The 25,507-nt window shown below is 44.3% G+C and overlaps 2 protein-coding genes across 3 annotated transcripts in view; one reads left to right on the top strand and one right to left on the bottom strand.

The window, feature by feature from the left end:
• The window catches only part of NCAPD3 (non-SMC condensin II complex subunit D3), a 29,098-nt gene extending 14,609 nt beyond the window's left edge, over positions 1 to 14,489 (top strand). Inside the window, exons 17-35 of one of the 2 annotated variants that reach the window (XM_056322879.1) lie at positions 334 to 525; positions 844 to 941; positions 1,073 to 1,188; positions 2,562 to 2,669; positions 3,184 to 3,298; positions 3,394 to 3,501; positions 4,499 to 4,737; positions 5,488 to 5,567; positions 6,889 to 7,026; positions 7,353 to 7,486; positions 7,641 to 7,840; positions 8,445 to 8,555; positions 8,974 to 9,129; positions 9,884 to 10,041; positions 10,276 to 10,409; positions 10,539 to 10,616; positions 13,420 to 13,494; positions 13,609 to 13,669; positions 13,762 to 14,489. In XM_056322879.1, coding sequence (XP_056178854.1) covers positions 334 to 525; positions 844 to 941; positions 1,073 to 1,188; positions 2,562 to 2,669; positions 3,184 to 3,298; positions 3,394 to 3,501; positions 4,499 to 4,737; positions 5,488 to 5,567; positions 6,889 to 7,026; positions 7,353 to 7,486; positions 7,641 to 7,840; positions 8,445 to 8,555; positions 8,974 to 9,129; positions 9,884 to 10,041; positions 10,276 to 10,409; positions 10,539 to 10,616; positions 13,420 to 13,494; positions 13,609 to 13,669; positions 13,762 to 13,885 — 2,425 coding nt within the window. In that variant the 3' untranslated portion in view covers positions 13,886 to 14,489. Of the gene's footprint in view, positions 1 to 333; positions 526 to 843; positions 942 to 1,072; positions 1,189 to 2,561; positions 2,670 to 3,183; positions 3,299 to 3,393; positions 3,502 to 4,498; positions 4,738 to 5,487; positions 5,568 to 6,888; positions 7,027 to 7,352; positions 7,487 to 7,640; positions 7,841 to 8,444; positions 8,556 to 8,973; positions 9,133 to 9,883; positions 10,042 to 10,275; positions 10,410 to 10,538; positions 10,617 to 13,419; positions 13,495 to 13,608; positions 13,670 to 13,761 lie in introns of both variants that reach the window. The other variant, XM_056322878.1, reaches the window with a different exon arrangement.
• Positions 14,490 to 15,513: 1,024 nt separating this feature from the next.
• JAM3 (junctional adhesion molecule 3) overlaps positions 15,514 to 25,507 on the bottom strand; it is a 32,533-nt gene continuing 22,539 nt past the window's right edge. The window contains exons 2-9 of the mRNA XM_056322886.1: positions 23,342 to 23,407; positions 22,346 to 22,459; positions 21,344 to 21,496; positions 20,917 to 21,119; positions 20,470 to 20,569; positions 19,993 to 20,122; positions 18,709 to 18,763; positions 15,514 to 18,094 (exon numbers count right to left, since the gene is read on the bottom strand). Coding sequence (XP_056178861.1) covers positions 18,059 to 18,094; positions 18,709 to 18,763; positions 19,993 to 20,122; positions 20,470 to 20,569; positions 20,917 to 21,119; positions 21,344 to 21,496; positions 22,346 to 22,459; positions 23,342 to 23,407 — 857 coding nt within the window. The 3' untranslated portion in view covers positions 15,514 to 18,058. The remainder of the gene's footprint in view (positions 18,095 to 18,708; positions 18,764 to 19,992; positions 20,123 to 20,469; positions 20,570 to 20,916; positions 21,120 to 21,343; positions 21,497 to 22,345; positions 22,460 to 23,341; positions 23,408 to 25,507) is intronic.

The raw sequence follows: 25,507 nt of genomic DNA, 5'->3' as shown, positions 1-25,507 counted from the left end.
TCTTTATTACAGATTGCTGAGATTATATTTTCTTGATGCATCATGGTATCAGTTGGGCCTTAGATCTTACTGACACAGAGTACTACATCCATGCATGTAGGCCAGGTCTGTAGCGCGTCCAGGTTATGAACTGAAAGACTGAAAATGTTGGTAGTAAAATACATAGTACAAATCTCTACGTATTCTGAGTAGTGGGAATGCCAAGGAACAGCAGCTTTGTTGTGTTGCCCAGTGCATCCTGGACAGGGATGTTGGGTTTTACTGCCAGTGTCTAAGATCAAGTGTTTTGTTTAACCCTCCTTTAACTTCTCTTTTCTTCTTTCTTCCTTGTAGCCGTTACTTGAACAAAGCTTTTCATATATGGTCCCAACAGAAGAAGTTCACCACCACTTTTGTTAATAATGTCATGTCTCATGTGCAAACGGAGCATGCTGTATCGGCTTGGATGTTGCTTGCGAAGGTGGCAGCTTCCTCACCCCAGCTGGATTATTCCAAGGTCATTGAATCCTGGGACAATGTCAGCAGGTATATGTGTGCTTTGAACACCTTCCATCCTGCAGGAAGGAGATGAAGAGGAGGAGTGAGCACTTTCTGTCCTTCCACAGGCAGATGGCTGTTCAGCTGCTTAGATCGCAGCTCTTTATTGAAGTTCTGCAGCTAGGAGGCAAGCAATGGCCTGCAGATTTGTATATGCAGTAACCAACTCTTACCTTAACCTGAGTTTTCATTTGGGTTGAGAAGTCTGCCTCAATAATGCATATCCCAGATGAAAGGATTTTTCTGCTGTGATTTGGTGTTGTTCCTTAGTGTTAACGTTAGTTTATCTGCTCCACTGTTTTTCAGGCAGCAGGACATGAGCGCTGATACTACAGGACATATACTGTGTGTCATCGGTCATGTTGCAAAGCACCTCCCTAAAAGCACCTGTGAGAGGCTGATTGGTGAGTGGCCCTGAGAAAAACTGCAGAGGGAAGGCAGGGTTCGCACCTCCCATCGTAACAGTCATTTCTTCTCTATAAGCAGTTGACAAGCTTAGAAAATGCTCATTTTGTACGTGTGATCTCCTTTTCAGGTAATATCAAGTGCTGGCTGTGGGAATTTCAGTGTCCCTTGGAGGTGATTAGCCCAGCTGTAGAAACTCTGCAGAAGCTCTGCCATGTGTGTGCAGATGTGCTGGAGGAGGCACAGGTGTGACTTAAAATACTCTTGGTTCAGACTTAGGAGGGCTGTCTTTTGAAAGCGGCTTCTGTCTCCAGTCTGTAGCTTGATCAGCTCTCTAAACAAAGAGGATCTGACTCCAGCATCTTGAGTCTATTCTGCTCAGCTCTCTGACTTGCTTTACTGCTGTTGTGCTGGAGAGCATCCTGTAGCTAAGGATGGACTTGTAAGAAATCTTCTTTCTTCAGAAGGATTTCTTCCCCACCCTGAAATACCTTGCATTTGCCTTCTGTCAAAGTTTACATAATTCCTAAAGGAGACCTTTGTGGTATCAGCTATTTTGCAGGCTCGGTCCAGTTTGAAGCTATAGGTTTATACTGTAAACTCTGATTATTCTATACCAGAGCTTTGCAGATACACATCTAGGTCTAGCTTTTTCATGGGACCAAACAAGGAGTTAATAACACATCATTTGCACATTTCTCTTTTCTGCCCCCATTTGTTTTATGCCATAGCTTTGTTCCACTCCCATAGTGAGAAGGTAAGCTATCTTTTGCCGGTAAAATAGACATCTCAGCCTGAGCACAGTTGCAAAGAAGCTAAAGCTGATGCAGGCCTCTCTTGCTAATGATCTCTTTCTGCATGTGTTATATTTCTCTTTTAGTATTGATCATAGCTATTTTATAATAGGCATCCCAATAAAGTTTAGTAAATCGTGTGTAAAACTGCACATGCTAGGCTTCAGAAGCCAGGGCGGATCGATGCTTTCTCATTTTATAAATTGACAGTCAGAAAATCCTCCCTTGTATCGCAGTATGTTGGCTTACAATCAAATGCAGGTGTTCCTGTACACTGGTCACTTTATCAGATCTAACAGCTTACCTGCCACACATAGATGTATTAGATTTCTTAGGTAACCAGTTTTAGATGGTAGAAAAAGAGAAATGATGCTTTATTTTCATCGCAGCCTGGTAGACAATTAGCTTTTTTTGTTTCCATTCCCTCTCTTGGAATTTGCATCGTGTTTTCATGTGAATGGAACTGCGTTTTCCAAACAACATTTAAAAATCCACACAGACAACCTCAAATGTGTTGGATATACATGAAACAGTTGCCTGAATCCTTTTTATTTAAATCTGTGTGATTTTTATAATGAAGTACACTTAGTCCTGTGGATCATTAAAAGCCAGATTCTCCAAGGTGTTTTGACACTTGCATGCATCCTTTGATGTGCAGGCAGAATTTTAAAGCTCTATGGCACACTGTCTGATTGATTTCAATAGGACCTAGATTATTAAAAGCGTAGAAGGACTTTAAGATTAGGGCTTCATGTGTGGACAGATATTACAGCTACGTTTTTGTTTAATTAAGTGCTGAATTAATTTTGTTTAATTATGGAACAGGAGCTGCTCAACCAGGTGTGTGGAGATTTAGTATCCACCTGTGAAAGCTATATTTCGAATATAGTCTTCAAAGAGGGTGGAGCAGAGAACCTGCAAGAAGATCTCTTGGTAAGTTTGGTTCCCCTTCACAGACTGACCAAAGGATGTAGGTGTACTTGAAATTGGTGTTCCTTCGAGGTCACACCAGGAAGATACTGATGTGCATGCCTTGTGTGTAAACTGTAATGAATTCTGGTATTTATGGGCCTGGGAGCATAGAACGGTTTTATACATCAGCAATTGCTTTACAGATATGATAGCCCATGTATTTTTAATAAAATGACATGTTTTTTCTTTGATTTTCCACTTGTCGATGAGCTGTTTGAGAAATAAGTCTGTAAAGCACATAGAATGCTTTGACGAGTATTTTAATATTATTAGTAGATGTGTGGGAATTACAGCGTATGAAACACGCACACCACTTCTGTTTCAAAGCTTCACCTTCTGTTCTCCAGCCACTGTCGTCTTGAAAGGACTGAGGGAATTTCAAGTCTATTTTGGACAAGTACCATGCCAGCTCCTGCTGACTGAATTTGCAGCTCAGCCGTTGCCTTTTGACTGCGGTGTTGTTTTATCTGTGTAGGTGAGACACCTCTTCATCTTGGGAGAGGCTGCACAGCTGTGTCCAGCCAAAGTGGAGAAGCGCATCTTTCTTTTGATCCAGTCCATTCTGGCCTCTCCTGTCAGTAAGGACCAAGGTGAGGTGCTCTCCTTACTGCCTTTACTTTTGCATTTACAGACAACGCTGTGACCAGAAAAAGCATGTTTTCATGCCTGACTTGTTCTTTCCTAGTGTCTGCTTCTCCAGATTGTGAGGAAATTCCAGCTTCTCAGCCACTGTCCCAATTCAGAGGATCGGTCATGCCTTCGGTGGTCAGAGCTCATGCGTTCATTACTCTAGGTAAGTGCCGTCCTGCAGTAGAAGTGTGCCCTTGTGTATCCAGTTCTGAACCTTTTTGGGTTAAAGTTCTGCTCAAAAAAGTTCTGTCAGTTGTAACAGATAGCCAGAGCGCTCCATGTTTGCTCATAGCTTTTAGCAATGCAAATATCCATGGTAACTAGTTGCACACACCATAAAAAATACCGCCATCTGCGTGACTGCTTCGCCGGGGGTCAGTGCATTAATGGTGATCAATAATTAGCAAGGCCCTTCGGAATTGTACTGTCTCTGTACTCGGAGTTGGTTGCTGGCTAGCTGGAGGGTCATCTTACACGTGGTAAGGTGCTCTACAGAGGATGGAGAAAACCTGGTGCTTTTGATGCAGTTTAGAGCAGAATGACTGCGCATGCTGCCTTGTTCTCCTCAGCATGATTCAAGAGCTGCTTTGCGAGAAGCCTGGTCAGCCTGTGCCTCAGTGTTACGGAGAGTACTTGGTGAAAGTTCTGGTTTTGTAGTACCTCTGTGCTTAGGAACAAGTCTCTTCTCTTCCAGATAGACAATATTCTTTCCTTAACTGCTTTGGGAAGCTTAATACTTTTGTACAGAGCTTAGAAGCAGTTAGGGAGAAGTAATGTTAGAATGCAGGCTATTTTATTTTAGGTTGGCTTAGTGATGCTCTTAGAGGTGGGTGTCTCCCTGCTATGCCTATGACAGCTGGGGCTGTTCTTTTTAGCTGCTTTGAATAATACCCTGTACACAGAAATAGTTTGCTGTGAAGGAGGGAATTTGGCATGGAGACCCACACTATAGGTCTAAGAGGAGTTTGGAAGAACTCCTTGAAGTATCATTTCTTTGAGAGATCGTGCAGATTGCTCATCAAGTTTCAGCATGTGTTTCTTGTTTATTTCCTGATTCCTTTCATGCTCATATTGGCCTCAAGGGGGGCAGTAAGTTGGGCTCTGGTGGTTAGGAAGAAGAATATATTCACAGCACTGACAGTCTCGTCCCTGATTCACAGGTAAATTGTGTTTACAGCACGAGGATCTGGCAAAGAAATGCATTGCAGCTCTAGCGCGAGAGCTGGAGGTGTCGCATGATGTGGCCGTTCGCAATAATGTTGTCATCGTTATGTGTGATCTCTGTATCCGCTACGCATCCATGGTGGACAGATACATTCCCAACATTTCGCTGTGTTTGAAGGACCCAAACCCCTTCATCCGTAAGCAGACGCTGATCCTGCTTACCAACCTTCTGCAGGTAAACAGAGGTGCTAAGCACGCACTGACAGCCCGCTGCAGTACCTCTGTCGTGCTGACTACTGGCAGCCTGTCCAGTCGCTGTATAGCTTATGCCTTGATTAATCTACACTTGTCAAGAAGACTTTAAACTATGTATTTTGTTACTGCTTTTTTTTTTCTTTTTTTTTTTTTTTTTTTTTGCTAGCTAGGCAGAAATCTTATCAAGGACACTTAACACAATTAGATAATGATATTCTTTTCAGTCAGGGGTTACCTCTTTTCTTGTCTTATCTTTGTTTCCTTGAATTCCCTTACAATTTCACTCCTGCTATGAATGAATGAATATAACAAGCATCACAGCACCTTTTTCTCCTGCTGTCTCTGCTTGTTGTTCTAAAGATATAAGTGTTTACCCTCTCAATGTTCATACGAAGCCAGTCAAGGCAGATTTGGAGTGCATTTGGTGCTGAGTACAGTATCGAAGGGCATGGATGCTTTGGCATGAGAGAACAGATTTTTCATGTTTCTATATTTTTATTGATATCTCTGGTATCTGCTGCTGTGGCGTTCATGCTGTTTAAAGCATCCTCCAAAACACTGTCATCTTGGGGGGGTTATTTTATGTACCTTCAGCTGAAGTTTTTTGACTTGCTCACTTGCCTGGTGTACATTCTGCTAGGCTCCCTCAGGCTTTGTCCTGACTACAGTCTGAAGGTTCACGTTAGTTGTGATTCAGGTTGATCATTTATTGTCTGCTGGTTTCTTACAGGAGGAGTTTGTGAAATGGAAGGACTGTCTCTTCTTCCGTTTTGTCAGTGTCCTGGTCGATCCAAATCCAGATATTGCCAGGTAAAATACTCATCTGTAAAATAATGAAGGAGTTGAAGATCAGAGATGTACTCAAAACCAGTCTTAGTCTTGCACCTCCAGCGCGTGAAGAAAAGTTTCAGTGAGAGAGCAGATGATTATCCTGTTAAACCTCTTCACTTCCATAGTTGTACATGCTTTAGAGTCTGCAACAGTAGCAAAGGAGCGGTGACCCTCTTTCCAAGTCATTTGAAGGTCCCAAAGTAGCAAGCTTTGGCTTGCTGTTCTTGGCTGTCCTCAAAACATTCAGCTCTGCTCTACTTTTGACTCTCAGTTATCCAGAAAAGAGGAATTTTTGAAACAAGCCTTTATGAAATCTTCCTCATGGTTTTCTAATAGGCTCTGTCTTGAGTGCTGGTTTTGTTTTAGGAATAGGATTAAATACTCTCTTTTTTCTTATATGGCATGCCTTGCATTTTTAAGCCTTCTACCACAAAAGTGGTACAAAGGTAATACTCTGGCACGTAAGAGGATTTATGCGCGCTGACTTTAAGTGCATGTTTATGATGGTTTTGTAGGTTTCAAAGTTTCAAAGCTGCTCTGTTAGATGAGAAACAAGAGTGAGGCAAGTTTCTCAAAGAGCGGTAGATTGTGCAGGGATGCTGGATGCCGAGGAGGCTTGGACACCTTTGCTGCTTGTTTCTACCTGGAACAATCAATCTGAAGCGTGGTGTGTCCAGGGCCATCAACCTACCGTTGCTTACGAGAGCATAGCCACCATTTCTTTTCTCTTCAGTGATGTTATTTTTTTCTAGTATGTAAAAATGTCTTTCCAGTAGATGGTGACATTGCAACATCACGTTCCTAGAGCTAAGGAACACGGTGCTATTTCTTTGGGAGCCTTTTTCTTTGCATCTGCATTCAGCGGCTGCATCCAGACCAAAAACGTGTTCTTAAGTCTGGGATTGACTTGCATCTCTTGCAGGACATTTGGTGATTAACTTTTTGCAAAGTTCTGTACGTGTCTCAGCCACAATGGAAGTTAAGTTATTTAAATACTGTTGTGTCTGGATTCAAGTTCAAATTTATTCCTGTTTCTGTTTACTTCAATGGCAAAGAAATCAAGTAGTTATTGTGGATGCTGAAAAGGTCGTGTCTCTTTCCGGATGAAAAAAGCTCAAAGTCAGTGAGCTGGTATCTTTGTTCAAGCCCAGATGGAGCTGGGCAAGAATTAAATGAGATATTGGGGGAGACTTAGCAGAGGAAAACCATCCTCTTGCTTTACGGCCTGTGAACCCTACACTGTGTTTTAGGGGTGGCTTTTAGAAGCTGGTGGTAAGTTCTTTCTTTTCCTCCTTTCCAGATTTGCTGAGTTCTGCCTGGTGCATCTCTTACTGAAGAGGAATCCAGTAATGTTCTCCCAGTACTTCATTGAGTGCATCTTCCATTTCAATAGCTATGAGAAACATGAGAAGTACAACAGGTTCCCCCAGAGTGTGCGGTCAGTTGAGCACATTTGTATCTCCTTTTTTGCTAGATGATGGGATGTCTGGCCATGCAGCAAAGCGCCGGTGGCACTTGATAATTATGTATGCAGTAGGGTGAAAACAGCTAGGGGAAACAGTGTTAATTTAAGAGTGTCCTGCCTTCCCTGTGACACTTCTGGGAGGACTTCTGCATGTAATTTGTGGGAGTGTGTGGTATCCTAACAGGTTTATGGGTCTTGAAAGTGACATTCAAATATTCCTTGCTGATTTAAAGTCTTATTATTTCTGTGAGTTCGCATAATGTGACTTGGCCCTTGTAAAATGTCTTGTTCTGCCACAGGGCAAAGAATCTCTTCTCTCTGAAGGGGAAAGATAACAAAGAAAAAAGGATGCATATCTACAAGTTCCTGCTAGACCACTTTACGGATGAGCAGAGGTTCAGCATTACAACGAAGATCAGCCACAGTGTCCTAGGTAAGGCTCTGTCTTTAGAAATCTGGCAAAGAAAGAACTGCTGTCTCTATAAAACTATTAGGCTCTCTCTCATTCCAACCATGTTATCTTCCTGTCTTTACTGGCACTGCTGTTCCCAGTAAGATCCTTCTTATTTCTTCCCTGTGTGTTCCAGCGTACTTTGTGGATAACGTCCTTCCATTGGACCTGGAAGCCAGTGAGCTGCTCTCGGATACGTTTGAAGTCCTTAGCTGCAAAGAAATCAAGCTATCAACGATGAGATCAAAACCCGATGAAGACATTCAGCCTGATGAAGATGAAATGGCAATGGCCAATGCTGTCATACAGGCAGCACAAAAAAAGCTCATCTCGCAGGTGAATGGCGCTTGATGTGGTGTGGGAAGAGAGCTGGCCACCATACTGCGGGGAATTTTACCTTTCTGCGATGGAGAAACGCGCAAAAAATACCCGAGTAACCTAATAATGCCACAGCATAGAGTGCCTACAGGCTGTTATTCAGGCTCTGTCTGCAGCCCAGTGTGATCTGAGGGCACCTGTGGAAGCCCTGTGTTGGAAAAACAAACCATGAAGGGTAGATTTGTGAAGGATGCTTGTACTTGAGGGGTCGGTTGTAGCGATCAGAAACGTCTTTCCTCTGAAGTCAGTGAAGCTATGCTAGGGTGAGTTTATTCCACAGATCTCTTATTGGTAAAGCATTTGAGCATAACAACGTGGGTTTTGCTGCGCCTTTTAGCAATCTGCCTTCAATGTGAGAACTGACTTGACTTAAGTGATATATCTTGAAAGACTCCACTTAGGTTAAAAGCCTACGGGCGTGCATGCGATATAAGAGCAGGCTTAGCTGTGGCAATTCCCTTGCTGTGGAGTGGCGACTCCTCTCGCTTAGGCCATTCATCTAACCACAGAGTGGCTTCCCCTTTACTGCATCATGTAATGTTCATGCTTTGTTCAAACCAAGGTCCAAAAGAAGAACTTTATAGAAAACATCATCCCAGTAATCACGTCACTCAAGTGTTTGATGGAGCAGAAGAGGATCCCAGCTCTTAAGGACCTTATGAATTACCTGCGGGTAAGGGGAAGTCTTTTCTTCTTGAATTTTTTTTTTTTTCCCTCTCTTCAGTTAGTGTTAGATGTGCAACCAGTAATGGAATGAACAGCCTTCTTGGAAGGAAATTTGGAAGGCATAGGATGTTGTGACACTGCCACTGTGTTAAATAATGTAGGAGGTGGAGGGATTTTAGATAAGGATCTCGCAGTGTGTTACGTGTGAGCCTCCTCAGTGGAACGTGGGCAGAAAGCTTGAATGCTGGAAAGCTTTTTCATGTTCTGAAGTACAAATTGGAATCGAAACACTTAGTCTGTTAAAAACACCTCGGCTCTACCAACTGGTATTTCCTTTTGCGCTTAAGCAGCTGCGATCTGAATGGGGAAGTGAATCAGTAGTCAGGAGAGATTTCTGAGAGTTTAAACATTCCTTATTGCTCCAGGAAATGATGCAAGATTACCGAAATGAAATCAAAGACTTCTTTGCTGTGGACAAGCAGCTGGCAGCCGAGCTGGAGTACGATATGAAGAAATATGAAGAGCAGCTGGCCAGGGAGAAGAACGCAGACCAAGAGCAGGACTCGGCAGCGCAGCCTGAGGTGGTTGGTGCCATTAAATCTGTACCCGTACTGCCTCCTCTGCTAAAGTTTGTGTACACATGACGCCCAGACTGTGTGTCTGTGGACCCTGTTACATGTTTAACAGAATGGTTATGTAATGTTCTCATACTTCTTCACATTTGCTGACGGAAGCTTTCATTTCAGTCATTTTAATATGCTTAGAATGACAACAAACAACACACATTAGGCAAAGAGGAGCAGCAAACAATTAATGTAAAAAGAATTCAGTTTAAAAGGAAAACTAAGTCTAATTTGCCACTGGCTCTGCTTACATGTTGCTCCCAGAGTGATAAATATGACAAACAGGTCAAAAAAGGCTTCATTTTATCTGACTTTAGGTGTATACAAAGTAGCAACGTATCTGTCCTAGTCATGCAGATCCCCTTTTCAAAGTCAGTGTAAAGACACAAGTATGTGCTTGGGTCAGTTGTCCTGAACTATTTTAGATACCTACCTTAAGATGAGATGACTTCTACCCTGGAAGTACCTTTCTGCTGATTTTAAAAGAGCGCCTGTATATAGACCTCTAAAGTAGGGTGTGTCCCATCAAAATTTCCTATTTGTTTCTTGTTAAAATTCTGGCCAATAAATTCTTTCTCCTTTGCACCCCTTTACATCCATTACAGAAAGGGCCATTCTTAATCATGCAGTGTGTCTAAGTGTCTAGTATCTAGAGGTTTTTTACGCTTGTATCCGTTGTTAGACAGATGATCTTTTCTTCTGTTCTCTGTAGCAACCTCCGTCTTTGGAGAGAGCTGCAACTCCTGGTCGCTGCAGTAGTAATGCAAGTGGGAAACGGTCCTCGCTACCTAGATCAAGTCCTTTCTCTGTGCATTCCGAATTTACTGCGCGTAGTCCTGGTGTTCCGAAACACCCACTACTGAGTCGCAGGTATGGGTTTCCCTTTACGTTACTGGTGATGTTTCTGCAGGGCTGTTGCTTTGCTTATCCGCTCCGTACTTAGTGGTATGAAAGTCACCAGTGTTGCAGCATAATCTTCTCCCTTACATTTGGTGTTTAAGATCATAAGGATCGGGAGGGGACAGGTCTCTCTCCTCTTTACATGCGTCTCATCAGGGCTTGCGGAAGGAAATCACTGTTTCTGTCATGCTTTGTGCCCTGTAGGCCAGCATCCTTGAGCACATTGTCCATCCTGAACTCTGCCAAGAAAGAAACAGAAGCCAGAAGCAAGCAACACAGCAAGAGCGTCGGAGGAACGGCTTCATCACTTCCATTAAGCACTGCTGGCAGCAAGCAAGGTAGGAAGCTGGCTGCAAACTGATCTGGCGTTGGACTAGAAGACCTAGTTGACACAGCCTGATTGTTAGACCCTCGAGGTCTCTGAGTGAATACATTTCTAGCCTTAATTGTTTCCTTGTTATTTCCAGTGTCCTTTCAAAGCCTGAATCGACAGTCTACCAGAATAAATGATTCTGTGGTGGGCCGTGCAATAAGCACACCAAAACGTAAGTATAACCCAAAGGGACCCTTCCTAAACTGGGCCTGAGTGCTCATTCTCTGAGAGAGGTAGCAACGCATGGCCCCCCTAAATAGCAGAGAAAATGAGTCGTTGTTAGCTATAGATTCTTTGTTTATCTAAATGGTAGTAGTAAATAAGAACTATTCTGAAACTGAAGGTCTCAGATGAATGATGTACATGGGAAAGGACAGTCCAATGTGGTCTCCGTTTACATGTCACGGGATTTTTGGGCTGCTGAAGTAACAGAGCTACTGCCCTTTCTTCCTCCTTCAGCTCTGGGGTGCCAAGGAGGCATGCTGTCGTGGCTCCTTAATAGCCTGCGTGGCCCAGTGTGCAGGATTCTGTTGCGCCAAGGCACCGCGCTCTGGAAGCGTAGCTCAGCATTTTTAGACTGAATTACAGAACCCTGCTGCAGAGGGAAGTATTCAAGGTCTGGTCCTTTTAGCCCTAAGATAGGGGATTCCTGTTGTCCAAACGAAAGATCTTGGGTGAGCTACAACCTGTTTCTAGAGCAGGCAGTGAGCTGTGGCAGCTGCAAGAGACGAGAGACCTGCTCGAGTAGGATTAATAACCTGCATGGTCGTGTCTGAGGGGGTGTGTTCTGCCCTAAGAAAGAACTGAACTGAGCGTTGGAGAATGGTTTGTTTTTCTTACTCTGCTGTGGAAATTAAGGTAAAAATACACAAAGAGGAATCTCTACTACACAAATCGTGAGTCTGCTATGCTTATGTCCATTGCAGCTGAACTGCCATTCCACAAAACCTGACCTTCAAAAGTTAGGTTTTACTGGAATGCTTTCTGATGGCGCTGCAGCATTCTGCAGTGTCGCTTTCTGCGAGCATAAGAGGCAGCTACAGTAAAACACAAATGGAGCCAAGTTCCAGCAGTAGATTCCCTTCCTTTATGTCAATTTGCTGCTAAAGTCCTTTAGGGCATCTCTGTTGTGGTGCGAATTGTGTGATGAGAGCTCCTGTTCGGTTGGGAGTACGGGTGAGTGCCTGACGGGCCACCTCTCATTCGGCAGGTGTGAGCTGTTGGGGGGAAGGGTCAGCGCTGCAGAAGCGTAGCTATCTGGCTGCACTCTGCCTGTGTCTCTGCAAACACCTGACCTGCGCACACAAAGGAGAGCAAACGCCACGTAGCCCATAAGGCAGGCAGCAAATACCTGACATCCACAAGCAGGCAGGAGCAAACCAGCGGCAGTGATGTGCATCCACTGGAAAATCTGACCCTTCTCTTCCTGTGTGCTCCACTGTTGGGCTAGATTTGTCTGCCTCAATGTTTCTCTTTGCTGCCTGAGCAACAAGCAGTGATCTTTGTGCAAAAAAAAAAAAAAAATCAGGGGCATGTTTTTTAGAGAGCAGAAATCTTTAAGCACCATATCTCTGTCTGGAAGTTTGCATGGCTGTTTCACTTAAGCACCATATGGTGAAAAGGGAGGAAGAATGTTAATCTGCAGCAGTACCGAGGTTGAGTTCTACTTTGCTTCAAGGCAGCATGTGTCCTTCAGCAGGGAGACAAACTGTACAGAGCAGTATCATCACTTCAGTTAGCGGGTGCTGAGCCATCTGCATGGCGGCACCAGGTCTTGCAGGCTGATAGACAATCAAAATAAAACATTTTTCTTTCTCTGGCGTATCATTCTGAAACTATTGGAGATGGAGTTCTTTGTAAACCGCTTTGTACTTGAGAAGTTAAGAACAGCTGTCTCTTTATTTGACTGTTCTGGCTGTCACGCTCTCCTGCTGTCTTTGGGGCTCCTCAACTCCTGCTTGTTACTTTGAGAATGGCCGGGTGGGTCTGGGCAAGTGTGGATTGCTTCGTGGTGGTACAGGAAGACGTGTTGTGAAGACACCACCTTTGGTTGCATGGGCAGCCCTTCTTGATGACAGTTCTTTACCATTTTCATCCTTTCACATAAACCTCTCATTAACCAAGGTTAAGGCGCACACTGTGCAGTCAGGACACTTGCAGGTCAGCCTGGCGAGGTGCAGAGGCCAGCTACGGCGGATAGATCAAGCTGGATTTCCACTTCAAGCGTCAGCAATTCCTTTCGAGGACAGGGAAGCAGTTCAAGAGCAAACCCAGTTAGTCTGCAGAGGGAAGGCCTTGTAGCAGAGTTTCCAGCTCCTGCCCTATAAAGCACTTTCTCCCTTAATTCCTTGTGAAAGGTTCTGGGAAACGTAAGCGTAAAACAGAGCTCTGAGTAAAGTAAAATCTGAATATTGTGACATCTCTCCTGAGATAAATGACAGGAAAGACAGCTGACAACTACAGCCTCTTCAGGCAAGCTGAATTCTACCTAGCTCGCTTGTCAAGAGATTCCTTTTGTCTGGCTGCAGACAGTTCCTCACGGAGCGGCTGTTCAGGTCCTCTGTCCGGCTTCAGGGGCCCCACGTTCTGCCTTGACTGGGCCAAGCAGCTGGTCTGCACCAGGCGTGTCGTCGGAGATGGCAAAGCTTCTGTGGGAGGTGGGGCTCTCCCACCTAGGCAGGACAGCCAGGCGCGTGGCCGAGCTCCGGTATTTACATGAATTTCCGCCTCGTACAAGGAAGGCTGTAAGCGTGGAGTGTGAAGGTGATGTGCACCACTGACCCATCGCACTCAGCGCATCGTTTTGAGGCTGGATGGGAAATACTGAGAGCTGCCAGGCTGGTGAAGCGAGATGTGTATGTGCTTGCAATTAGCTGGGTATACTTGCTCTGTGACACTTAAGTGTTCTTTTACAGCATGTCTTGCCCCTCTGGCTGTGTCACAAGCAGACTGCTAATACGTGCTTTTTCTTTCAGAGAACATTAATGACTTCACTTTTAGTGCGGGGCTCAGTAACATCAGATTGATGGAGACACCTGGTTCAGCTCTAGGCAAGTTATCTCTGTGATTTAAACTTGAGGGGTTGGGGGTGGGGTTGGTGAGTGATCCAAATGATCGAATTGGTGGCATTTTTTGACATATAAAAATATATGCATTATTTGCAGAGAATAAAGAGGCTGACTGTGAGTCAAGAGGTATCATCTGTTTGCTAGCACCAGAGAAACCGTAAGTTCAATGTAGTTCTGAAACAGCAATCGCAGTGAGAAAGACTGGTAAAGTGTTTTACAATAAATGGTGACTCTGCTTCCTCCTTCTAGCCCGTCCCTGCCACGGGAGTGGAAAGTAGAATCCCCAGCAAGGAAAAAAAGCAGCCAGCAAGTCCCTCTAAGACTGTCCCGGCGGCGAACTCCACTGAAACCAGACAACTGTTGCTTTCCTTGAACATTTTTTGTACAGAATCACCATGTTGCCTAGAATCTGTCCTTTTCCTCTGCAATTATAAATCATTGTGGGCACGTCATTCCTTCTTTATCTATTCTTATTTGGTTTTTCCGTGAAACTGTCTAGAATACGGCCCTATACAAAGCCTGCATTAACAGATGTATTTATAAGCTGCCGCTGTTGACAAAGCTTACTGGAGTGCTAGAACACTGCGGTATAAAGGGAGGCTTGCTCTTCACTCGCAGGATGTATAATTTGTCCATCTGGAAAAGTAAGAGCATAATGCTGCCACAAGCTTAGCATTAAATTCATTTATCACAGCTTGCAGGGAAGTGAGTGGCTCAGCTTTGTTCCCTCGATCCCTCATTGTCCCTCTTGGTTATATACTAGAGTTGCTTTAATTTGAACAAAGGTGAAACAGCTTGTCACTGCCACACCCCTAAATCTGGTAATTGCACGCTACATCACCTCTTATTTGTTGTGCAAACTCCTGTGTGTATGAACAGCGTTAATGTTCTTTTATATGGAATATTTCCATTCTTGAACTATGTTATTTTCAACTATTAACATTTTATGAAAATAAATGGTTACAGAATTAATTCCACCCACAGCTTCTCCCCTCTTCTTGATCTGAGAGAGAAATTTTTTTCTATAGATTTCTACAGCCTCTAAGTCTCTTCTACTACGTCGCTGGTATCTTAAGCGCTCAGTTCAATTAATGTTGGGCTTTTAAATATAGACTTACTTGACTGCAAGCAGGATATGAGTAACTCACTAAAATTGAGGTTGGTAAGTCATATGCATAGCTTTGTTCTCTGTGCAGATAACTTGTTCATCATAAATGCACTGTGTAACTGCTGGAATCTGACCATTCCTGAGTATCTCTGATGCCATGTGAAACTAACTGAAGTTTTTCCACTGTTGACTTCTATTACAGAGCTCTTGCCCTAGATTTCATTGAAACTTGAAAATGGAATCTTTTATTCATGCTGCTTTGTCTTAATCAGGCATGAATAACAGAAACAGAGTAGGCTTTTCTGCACAAGTGGAAACAAAGAAGCTGAGGGAGCTTTTGCCACAGCCCTTGCAGAGGCACTTACCTCTTATGCTGGAATCCCATAATTTGGCCTCACTTTCCCTACGCTGTTTTGAAGATCAGAAAAACGAAGCTTCAAGTGCGGTTAAGCTTCGTTCTCAAAATCGAAGTCTAAACCTGGGAACAGGGGACATAGGGAATGCCTTCAGCTTAAACGATGGTCAGTTATGGCCATGTCCATTCATTTCCTACCTTCTCTCCTGCCTTAAAATACTATTTAACCACTTCAGATGGTAAACTGGAAGGGTTTATTTCCTGACTTGTGCTTTTCTAGTTTTTGTTCTGTCCTCCGGCAGTATTTGAGACGAGCCCTGCGAGCATTAATCTGACCTCTCTAGGGAAGAACCAGGGATACACAAATGCCCAGGAATAAACTGAGAGCAACCTACCACAGACTTGCTGTAATTTTCAGCCCGATACAAGTAAGTGAGTGCTCTGACAGAAAAGACTTTTCCTTATTTCATTGAACTGAAAACAGAAGCCTCCAGTACTATGGCTGTTGAAAAAACAAAACCAAACCCAAACAAAAACCCCTACAAGAATGCTTTATAGCTTGGTATTTATGTAAAACATTCTTGGCAAAGTTAAACGTAATACATTAGTACAAACCTGAATATTATTCACAACGATACAAGGAATTCCATCAATCGGATCTCATGAGCTGTATCAGGGGGATCATCGCCCCTTCTCTCGTTAGAGATGCCACTGTCACATTTTAGAACTGAAAAATAAGTCTCGATTCTTAGCTTGCTGGCTTTTCACGTGAAGGCCGCCTTTGGCTCATGGTGAGACTGTAGATTGTGCTCCCATAGTGCCCAGAGCTACCCTGATTCAACCCTTTTCTTTCTCTCCCTTATTGTAGGTATCCTACAAGCAGCACAGAAAAGGAGTAGTGGATGTACGGAAGGTGCAAAGGAATGTTACGCTCACTACTGTCGTAACAATTAGAGGCAGCATGCAGCCAGTGAGCAGTACTGCCCGGCTTGGCCGAAGAGCACATCTTAAAAGGTAACCATAATGTAGTTGCAAGATAGCAGTGGTAACGTCCGAGTTACACTCGGGTTATTGCTGCCCCATCCTTCTTTTTACTGTCATTAGCAAAAGGAGAAGTGGTAATGCTTTGTTTAGGCAAAACAAATGCAGCAATGGCATGTCCAGCGAGGCCCCTAGGAAACAAAGCAGATTAATGCAGAACACTAAAAAATAACACCGACAGTCCAAATCATCAAGTATCCAAAATACTGTATACAGGAAAAGTTAAGACAACTCAATTCATATTGGAAATACAAGAACACTAAATTATGCTACATTTAAAAAAAAAAAAAATTCATAAACCACAGCACAGTTCTAGTGTTGCATCCACATCTTGCAGTCTTATATTACCCAATGCTTTTCAACACGATCAACATGTATGTTTCTGGGAAACACGTGTTTCCAATTATTCCCTCTAAAGCAGAGAGAACTGGATATTTATTTTTTTTCTTTTTTCTTTTACCATCTAGAGAAAAGTTGCAACTGACACTACAGAAGTGCTTTTGTATCGAGCTTTTTGCTTTCCCAACTCCAGAAACAGTTGCCTTGGCTATGTAGTTTAAGCCTGTAAAGTTGCCGTAGCTGTCACGCTGTGTTAGTGCTTTAGGGAACTTGCAGAGGGGTAGCAAACGTTGAAGTCACTCTGTCACCTTGTTGGAACTGAATCCAAAAGCCATCCCTGGATATTTCTTGCAACAACAAAAACAAAGTGTTGGTCACTGGCAAGAAAAGTAAGTTTTCTATATAAAAAAGTTGATAGCTCCTGCCATAAATTTAAAAAACTATCCCTGAGTGACTCTGTTCTGTGTCTGGTAAGACCTCTTGTGACAAGGAAATTGCTGAAGCTAGCTTAAGAGGAAAGAGATGTTGTTCCACCTGCAGTTTATCACGCTTTGCAATAATACTGATATGCTCTGACAGTGCCATACTCTAGCAACGTTTGAGCTCCTCTCAGTAGCTTAAAAAGTAAAAAAATAGCTACGTTACTTAAACACTGCTGGCATCACGTATTTACACTTTAAATAGAAACGTTACCTTTTCTGAAGTAATCAAAATATATCTTTGCAAAAAATTTAGAATGTGGGATTTTACAAAATAAATGGAGAAGGTAAAAAAGCTTGAAGATATCTCAGTACCTTTTACGGCAGTCTTAGCCCATGAAAGTATTTGGCTTTAATTTTCCTGAAAGGGATGTCTTAGCACTAGGTTCTCTGCCTCCACTCTAAGCCTCTTTAAAACACCAAAAGACGCAAGAGGCGAGCCTGCTTTGTGCAGATTAGAACGAGGGGTTACCTGCGTGCAGTGAGTTTTCTACAAAGCAGTGAACAGAAGCAGTCCTTCTGGCCTGATGCTGCCCGTTGTTTCATGTTAAATGGAGTTAACGAGAATTCAGTAAGTTTACAAAAGGGCTGAGAAAATTAGTAGCGTTTACCGTATCGGTATCTGGCACTGTAGGCTATTCAGATACCCCGTTCTGCACCTGAGCAGTCAGAGTCAAAAGCGCAAGACAATCACAAACGTGTAAAAGTCACCAGCCAGGCCTGGGCAACAAGCTGCTGAGAGGAAAAGACTCCCCCTTGCATGGATAAATCTTACTCTTTGAAGTCCGTCTATTGCTGTACCAGCACCTTTTTTTCCTCTACTAGTAGTACGTACTAGTAATGTCTACTACACGTTTCCCTAATGCTGTTCCCCTGGTTGGTTTGCGCATTGTGGCTGTGTCCCTGCAGCACAAATAGAAGGCAATTCCACAAACTTCCACAGCCCAGCCTCTTGGAAAGTATTAAAACGCTTCCTTAGTCCAAGGAAAGGTTTAGGCGATCCTGTTGGTATCTCCGGAGGCAGGGGAGACGCAAGTTGGGCAGTGAGGAGTTACTTTAAACTTTGGCAAAGAAAAAAGAGATATACAGATAGCTAGCTATCAAGTTCTTGTGTGTTCCAAACTCTTCCAAGCGCACTTAATTAATCTTTTGCTCTTGCTTTGAGTTCCTGGAGGAGGTATTTTCACACTTGCTTTTGCTGGTTTGCAGTATTCTTTTGGCGTCTTATATGACAAATGAAGACTTGTGTCTGAAGTCACCCTGCAATGAAACAGTTCTGGATGTAGGGAGGATCTAGCGGCTTTCCGGGCAGCTCTGCTGCTGTCCCCAGCTGCGATCTGCCCGTGAAAAGGCAGATCCAATCTGTAGAACTACTGGCATTCTGTGTAGGTAGCATCCCCCCTCCAGCTGGTCAGGAGAAGGAGGCACCGGCCGCACTGGCCAGGTGCTCCTGCTCCTCCTGTCCTCCGCACATACCAAGGCACGGCAGGGGACTTTCTCATTCCCTCTTCCATGTCTCTGCTAACAGGGAGAGGCTTTTTTTCTGATCTTAAGCCTAGTGATCTATTCAAATCCCAAAACGCAAATTCTCTTATAAAAGCATCATGGCCTGCCCACTTAATCCAATGAAACTCATCCTAAGGGGGTCAAGCCAGAAGATAACTGAGACAGAGCTGCGTTTGATAGCTCTTGGCATCGGTCGCTTAAGGCAACTTAAACTGTTCATCATTTCTAGGGAAATGACTCAGCCTTCACCCTTCTGTTTTATCTCTGTTCTGTCTCCTTGGTTCTGAGCGGTGCCCTAAAAAAGCCAGCAGTCCTCTGCCCACCCTCTTCCTCTCCTCGGCAGAGAGATGTTACATGCAAATCATTACCTCGTCATCTGTCCGGATATAGTTAACGCCATCAGGTTTTGCCGGAGTCTTGTAGCTGAAATAAAGGAAAAGATCTCATTTCTGGGATGAGAAGATTGCAGGATTTTGGAGGGGAGGTGCTGAGAAAGATGAAAATGAGGAGGAGGAACAGCTGAATGAAAAGACAGCACAGAGAAACCCAGCTCGTTGCTGAAATGATCAATCTGTGCTTATTCCATCATCCGTCATGACCAGGATTTTTTCTAAATTCCCCTTCAGCACAGGGTAAAAAGATTGCTGTACGCTTCCACGAGGCCAGCTCTGCAAAGAGATTAACTGATTCTTTTCTGGGCTCTCCTGCTCTGCTCCCTGTGCGCTACCTCTCCAGGTGCCTCCTGCATTGTTTTCTGTGGCAATTACAAAGTTCATTTTAAACCTGCACTGCCAGATGCCTTCAGCGTTTTCCTTAGTTATAAGGAAGCACCACTTGTTTGCAATCTCATAGGAATTCAGAATTTATATACGACTGTCAAGTTCAGTGTATGCCAACCCTCAGCTGCATTTAAATAGGATATTTGGAGCTTTTTCTGAAAAGCAAACCAAAAAAGACAGGACTTCTGCTGAAAATCAACATTTAACATGGAACACATCCATCTGATGAGAATCTTGGTTTTACATATATTACCTCCTCTATGGATTCTGTAAGGACATCAAGGCTTGTTCCTGATGCTAATGCTGTTTTTCTTAACATTTTAATGTGCATTCTAAAATGGTTGGATTTATTCCCAAATTTAGGTTCTCACAACTAGTGAGATTTCCTGTAGAGAGCCTACTTTTCTGCATATATTTTCTGTGCATAATCTGCTGCTTTGAACTACTTCTGCAGTGAGCTCTGTTCATTACGCTGTAGACCTCGTTATGCCAACAGCACATAACCTATTGGACAAACACTGCCTATATATGCCTATAGGCATTTAATTGTGCTCGTGCTGCCTTCTGGTGCAAAGTATGAGGGTGTTAGAGCACAGCTTTCACTCCTCTTGCCTGGTCTTGGCAGCAAACACAAGAGGAACCATACCAAAATTCTCCCTTATGCAAATAAACTTTGGGCATGGTGCAGGGTTTACGGTGGGGAACCAGATACTTCAAGAACTGGGTTGGCCTGTCGTCCTTAGTAGGGAACTAGGAAGAAATATGCCAGTCAGGCACTGAAATGCATTTTAGCCGCCAATTTCTGCCATTCTTCAGGCTACTTCATGCTGGCGGTGGGCGCGGGGTGTCAGACCACTCTGAAGCCCAGCTTACCTTTCCGCGCTCTCTTTGCTGTTGGCAAAGTAACCCCGTCGGTAGGCGCAGCAGATACCGAGAGTGATGAGCACCAAAACTGCTACGACCACCAGGACTCCACCAATTATCCCACCGATATTCAGGTCATCTGGCAAAGAGAGAAGCCATCATCCAGTATTTCTTTAAGACAGTAGCGATATTCTAGCTTTACACACACTAAAATGACATCTCTCAAATATTTTAAACAAACCTCAGTAATTCTTAGGGAATAAGTAAGTCCCTGATTCCCAGACTAAAACTGTTCATGAATCTGACAGTGTTTTAATGTTTCCCTGAAATTTTAATTTTGGTTTTTTTCTTCCTGTGTCTGGGGCCATGAGAAAGCAGTAAAGATTTAATGCTCTAGGATGTCCCCCTTCTTTCCCTATGGTGACAACAATTTATTTATGGTGAACTGTTAATCGGCATGGATGAAAAACAGGTGCAGCCACTCACAGACTTCCATCTCCTGCTCCTCACACTTGGCAAAGCCAGCATCGTTTGTGGCTATGCAGGAATAACGGCCTGTGTCGCCTTTGTGCACAGCATGGAAAACCTGGTGAGGAGAAAAGGGAGGGAGCAGGACATGAGAAACAGAGGGCACTGTATAAGCACATGTAAACAACTCTTCCAGGCTTCACAGTGTCTGGCTGTGAGACATCTTCCCTCCCTCTTTCTAAAAAGGCAAGTGGTGTCGGCAGTGACCAAGACCAAACAGCTAGAATCTTCTCCCATCATTGATCTTCCCCTTCCCAACTCGCCCAGCTCCTAGAACACCTAACCTTCTTCAAATTATTCCTTCCTTGAAAGCCATGCAATGGCTATTTTCTTTTACAAGCAACCTTAAAAATAACCCGTCCAGCAAAACAAAACAAGCCTTGAACACGTCTGTATGGGCATTACCAGAGTGCCTGTGGTGGGATTCAAGGTGTAGGAGGAGTTCTGGAATTTGGCATTCGATTTTGTGTCTGGTGATAAAGGTTCACTGTTGCGGTACCAGCTGTAAGTGGACTTTGGGTAACCTTCGTTCTCGTGGCAGTGGAGAGAGGCTGTCTTCCCAACAGGGACAGCTTTAGGCACGGTGCATCTGGGAGTCATAGGTTTCACTGCGGGAAAAACGTAAACTACGTGAAAGGCCCTGCTGAGTAGAAGTAAATCATTTCTGACATACTTTCTACGATGACTGTGCTACAACAGTATCAAAACTTTCCGCTGTTTCCAACTGGTTTTAAACAGCTTCTAGAGTGCCACTATTTCAACGCTGGAGAGAGACACAGCCTCTCCTGTTAGTTAGCAGTGCTTGTGGAGTATCTGGGTTTTAAAGTAATACCTTGGACTGTGAGCTGGATATTTATCTCATCTATGGTTTTAGTATCAGAAGGCGCTGCCACTTCGCAGCGGTATGTGGCAGTGTCCATCCGGGTGGTGTTTTTTATCACCAGCGATGTCCGGCTCAGAATTTCTGCACGAGTTGCGAAGTCTCCTGATACAGAGGAAAGAAAGAGGAAAAAAAATCAGGGTAGTCACAGAGTAATTTTAGGCACCTGAATTAAGTGGTTGATCTTGGACTCTTTCTGGAGTCCAGAGAACCACCTAAAAGGAACTTGATGCTTGAAAGCCAAGAGCCTTCCTCTCACCAGTGACCACGAAGGAAACAAATACTGCTAACCATGTAAGAGGATGAACCGCTCCAAATCTCAAAAACGGTGGCAAAATCAAACTTCCAAGACAGCCTCAGGTCTTGTCTCCTTTGGAAGATTCCTTTGGATGTGGCTGTTGGTCCCATCTAAAGTGCTGCAGTAATCCCAGATGGAGTCAAGCCCTACTGGCAGTCCGAGTTTCACCATCAAGCCCAAGGGTCTGCTCTAATCACACGCTCCCAGGATGCTGCAAAGCACCGCTCTGCCTCAGCAGCACGCACCGACAGCTCAAGCCAGAGATCCCTTCTGCTCAGGTGGAGCCCTCAGGTGTCATATGGAAAGACGGGAGGGGGGAGTGTCTGGTCCTGAGAGCTCAGACACCCAGCAACTGTGTGGGACCAACAGGTGCTGGAGGAGGGAAGCTGCGGCATTCGCTTTCTTACACAAGCAGTATCTCCTACCTAGGATCTTACTCCAGCTTTTTGTGGCTCACTACTGTGAGCTGTCAATAACGAGGGCAGAGAGCAAAGAACATCCTGCTCCCTCTCCATCCTACATTTCGACTGACGAACTCTAGTTCCAGAAGAAAGCAGCAAGACAGCCACAGGTCCTGCCTTTTTACAGACCTGTTTGTTCTCAGTTGTATTTTTTCTGAGGCTGTTTTGGAAGTCTTAAGAACAATGAGTTCATACCCTGCATTTTGTTGTCAAAAAATACATAAGAGGTTTCGCCATCTCGGATTTTCTTCCACTCGATTCTGGGATCTGGTGTTACGGTGGATTTAATAATGCAGGACAGCTCAACACCTAGTAGGAGAAATAAAGGAAATACAGATTAATAGGAAGCAGCTGTATTTTTGCTCTGCTTTAAGCAGCCTTGTGCAGTGTTTTAGTAGGAGATGCTGCCCACAAAGCAAAGCCCTTCTCTTTCATCTGCCTTACAAACAGAAACACCGCTGGGTTCCAGGAGCTATTGGGGAAGGTGGATTTTGGCCAGCAAAAATAATAGTCGAACAGATATCAACTATGGAGAGAAATGAACACGCTGTTCTCTACAGGCTCTAACTTAGGACAAACAAGACCTTATGACAGGGTGAGTCCACAGCAGTGTCTTGCTGCTAATCAGAGCTTACAATGTGAGTCAGGGATGCAGAATCTCCCTGGGTGGTGTCTGGTAATGTACCAAGGCCCATGATGCCTGGGGATAAATTCAGCAAACCCTCTCCCCTTTGAAGCAGGCACTGTCATGTCCACCTCCTCTGCAGAAGAGGGCATCGCAGCAGGGGGGAAGAGATGGCTTACCCAGTATCGCATTGCACGTCTGTCGGACGGCCAAGATAAAATATAAATTTCCCGACCCCCTTTTCAGCATATTAATTGCAAGGCAACTGCATTTCCTCCTTTTGGGATCCAGTTCAAAAAAGCACTTAAGACAGACACTACGATGCCAGTGGCTTGCAGGGGACTTCAATAAGCCATTTCAATCAAGTGCTCTGCTAAACAGGGAGAGATACAGACATATTCTCAAGTGCTTTTCTGAATCTCGGGCTCTCAGTAGTCCTGCTTCCCCCAAGAAATGAGATACCATGAGCAAGAACTGAAATTTTTCTCAATTCTTTGAACAGATCCCCAGGCAGAGGGCATTGCAGCCCCCGTGTCGGGCAGCCAGCGCACCCCTGCAGCACTCACTCTGGAATTCCTGCACCACGGGCTTGGTGTTGCTGGATGTCAGTTCCACAGCCAAGAGTCTGCAGCCTGGAAAAACAAACAGAAGGTAATAAGAAATAGCACAGCTCATAAGCCACCCAGCTAGAAACACACTGCCTGCTGAGCAGTCTTCTCAGCCAGCTACCAGGACTAACTTCCCTAGATAAAACCGGGCTACTAATGCCAGTCCAGCAGGCCGAAGTTTATTTAGGAGATCTGGTGTAAACACAGGAAAATGTTAATTGTCAGAGGTAGCAATTTAAGAGAAGGATTAACATAGTGGCACAAAAGCAGTGCCAGCACAAGCCATTTCCTTGTGCCTTACGCTTATTTAGATGGTAAAGGAACTCTTACTTGGATAATGCAAGGCTGAAGGTATTATTTTGCAAATTAATTTGATGATCAGGAGAAGACAGGAAGCAGACCAACCTCAAGAGTTCCAGGCAGTTCCTGGAAGATGAAATGTGCCAGGCCTCTAACATCTGCTAATTAAATCTTATTTTAAGACTCAGTGTGGTAAAGTAAAATGTGAGGTAGTGAATCATGAAAGGACTGTGCTTCAGGAAAAATGAGGAGTTCAGGTCTTTGGGCAGAGTCCCAGCCAGACTGACACTGGGACAAAAGCTCAATCACGCAGTGCTGCAAGGCATCCTTACGCCACAAGTTATTTCTGTTTTCTGTCTTTGCTCTGAGCACCAAAATGTTTCCAATTAATACAGTCTTTTCCCTTTTCTGTGTCTTATTTTGAAAAATCTGCCCCTTCCATGTCTTTTCTGCTCTGCATTTCATCAGAGCAGGTACCAACGGCATTCAGGTACCACAGGCCAACAGCTCTCTGGAGGGAGAAGGAAACAAGCAGGCAGTTTCCAGCACAGCACAGTGGGAAGAAAGTGACCCGGAGAGGAGAGGCAAGCCATGCCTTCATCGCAGAGGGTATCTGGGAGCCGGGTGTTCTGGTTGTTGCAAAGCCTATCGCCTCTCAGTCAGACTATGGTATTCACAAAACACAGGCTGCTCCAAAGCCCTGTCTTACAGGAGGAGGATGCATACTCTAATTAGTGCCAAATAATCAGCTCCGGGGGTGTTCCATGGCCCCCTGTGCAGCTTCCCTGGTACAAATCCCATCAGAAGTTTGTGGACATCTAAAGGAGGATGCCTACTGACTTCCCCGGGCATTCAATGAGACAGCAAATTAAAGATGATGGAAACCGGTGCCTCAGTGACATGAAAAGAGATATATCTAAAGGTTAAGACTGTCTTACTTGGATTAAAAAGGTCCTATCAAACCTGAATAGAACAAAAAAAAGGCAGCTGAAGGGAGATGTGGAGAAAGAAAGGATCTCCAGCATCACAACACACAGTTGGAAATTCCTGTGTGCTGACCTTCAGGGTGGAAGCTTTTTGGACAGAGAGAATCTGACCATGAAGGGGCAAAATTCCTCTGGAGTGGATCAGATACGTGTAACAGAGCAAGGCAGCAGCCTGAGAAATACCCAAGAGCTGTGAAATCACTCCCACTGAAATCTCCAGGGCCTTGAACACCTAAAATCCTTTCAGCATTTTTCCAATGTTCCCTGCCGATTCTTATCCCTCATTGTTCAAGGCTGACACTTTCCACTGTGCCTCTGCTCTCAGCCCTTACAGCCCAAGGACCACTGGGGAGAGCTGAAGTTTGGCACGGTTTAGAAGCTGCCTTTGTGTACAAAATAATTGTTAGTCACATAAAAGCCACCAGCTGATGCAAACTAATAGCTGGCCCAGCCAAAACTGCTCTTAGCAAGACCTTTCCACCCTTCCCCCCTCCTGCACTTGAGACTTCCATGGAGCATTTGGGAGAAATCCAGTATCGAACTAAGATGACAGTGCTCTGGACTGTAGCTGTTTGGGTGAAGTCTTGGCTATCAGAGTTGAAATAAGTAACAGGGCAGTGCACTTTGCTTTCAGTCTGCTTATGCTTCGCTTCAGAGAGCCAGTGGGATGATGCCGTTTCCAGAGCTGGCTCTCGGCAGGTCGAAGCAGGTGCTCTGGACTTGGTTTCTTTCCATCAGGAGGTGGTCTGAGCGGCCACAAGTTATTTGTTCAAGTCTGCTGCGAAGCAGAGTCTGTTTTCATCAGACCTGGTGCTTCCAGACCTACCCCTTGAAAAAA

This window comes from Falco biarmicus, chromosome 20 (genome assembly GCF_023638135.1).
Source record: "Falco biarmicus isolate bFalBia1 chromosome 20, bFalBia1.pri, whole genome shotgun sequence".
Taxonomy (NCBI): domain Eukaryota; kingdom Metazoa; phylum Chordata; class Aves; order Falconiformes; family Falconidae; genus Falco; species Falco biarmicus.
This window is presented reverse-complemented; position numbering and strand designations above follow the sequence as displayed.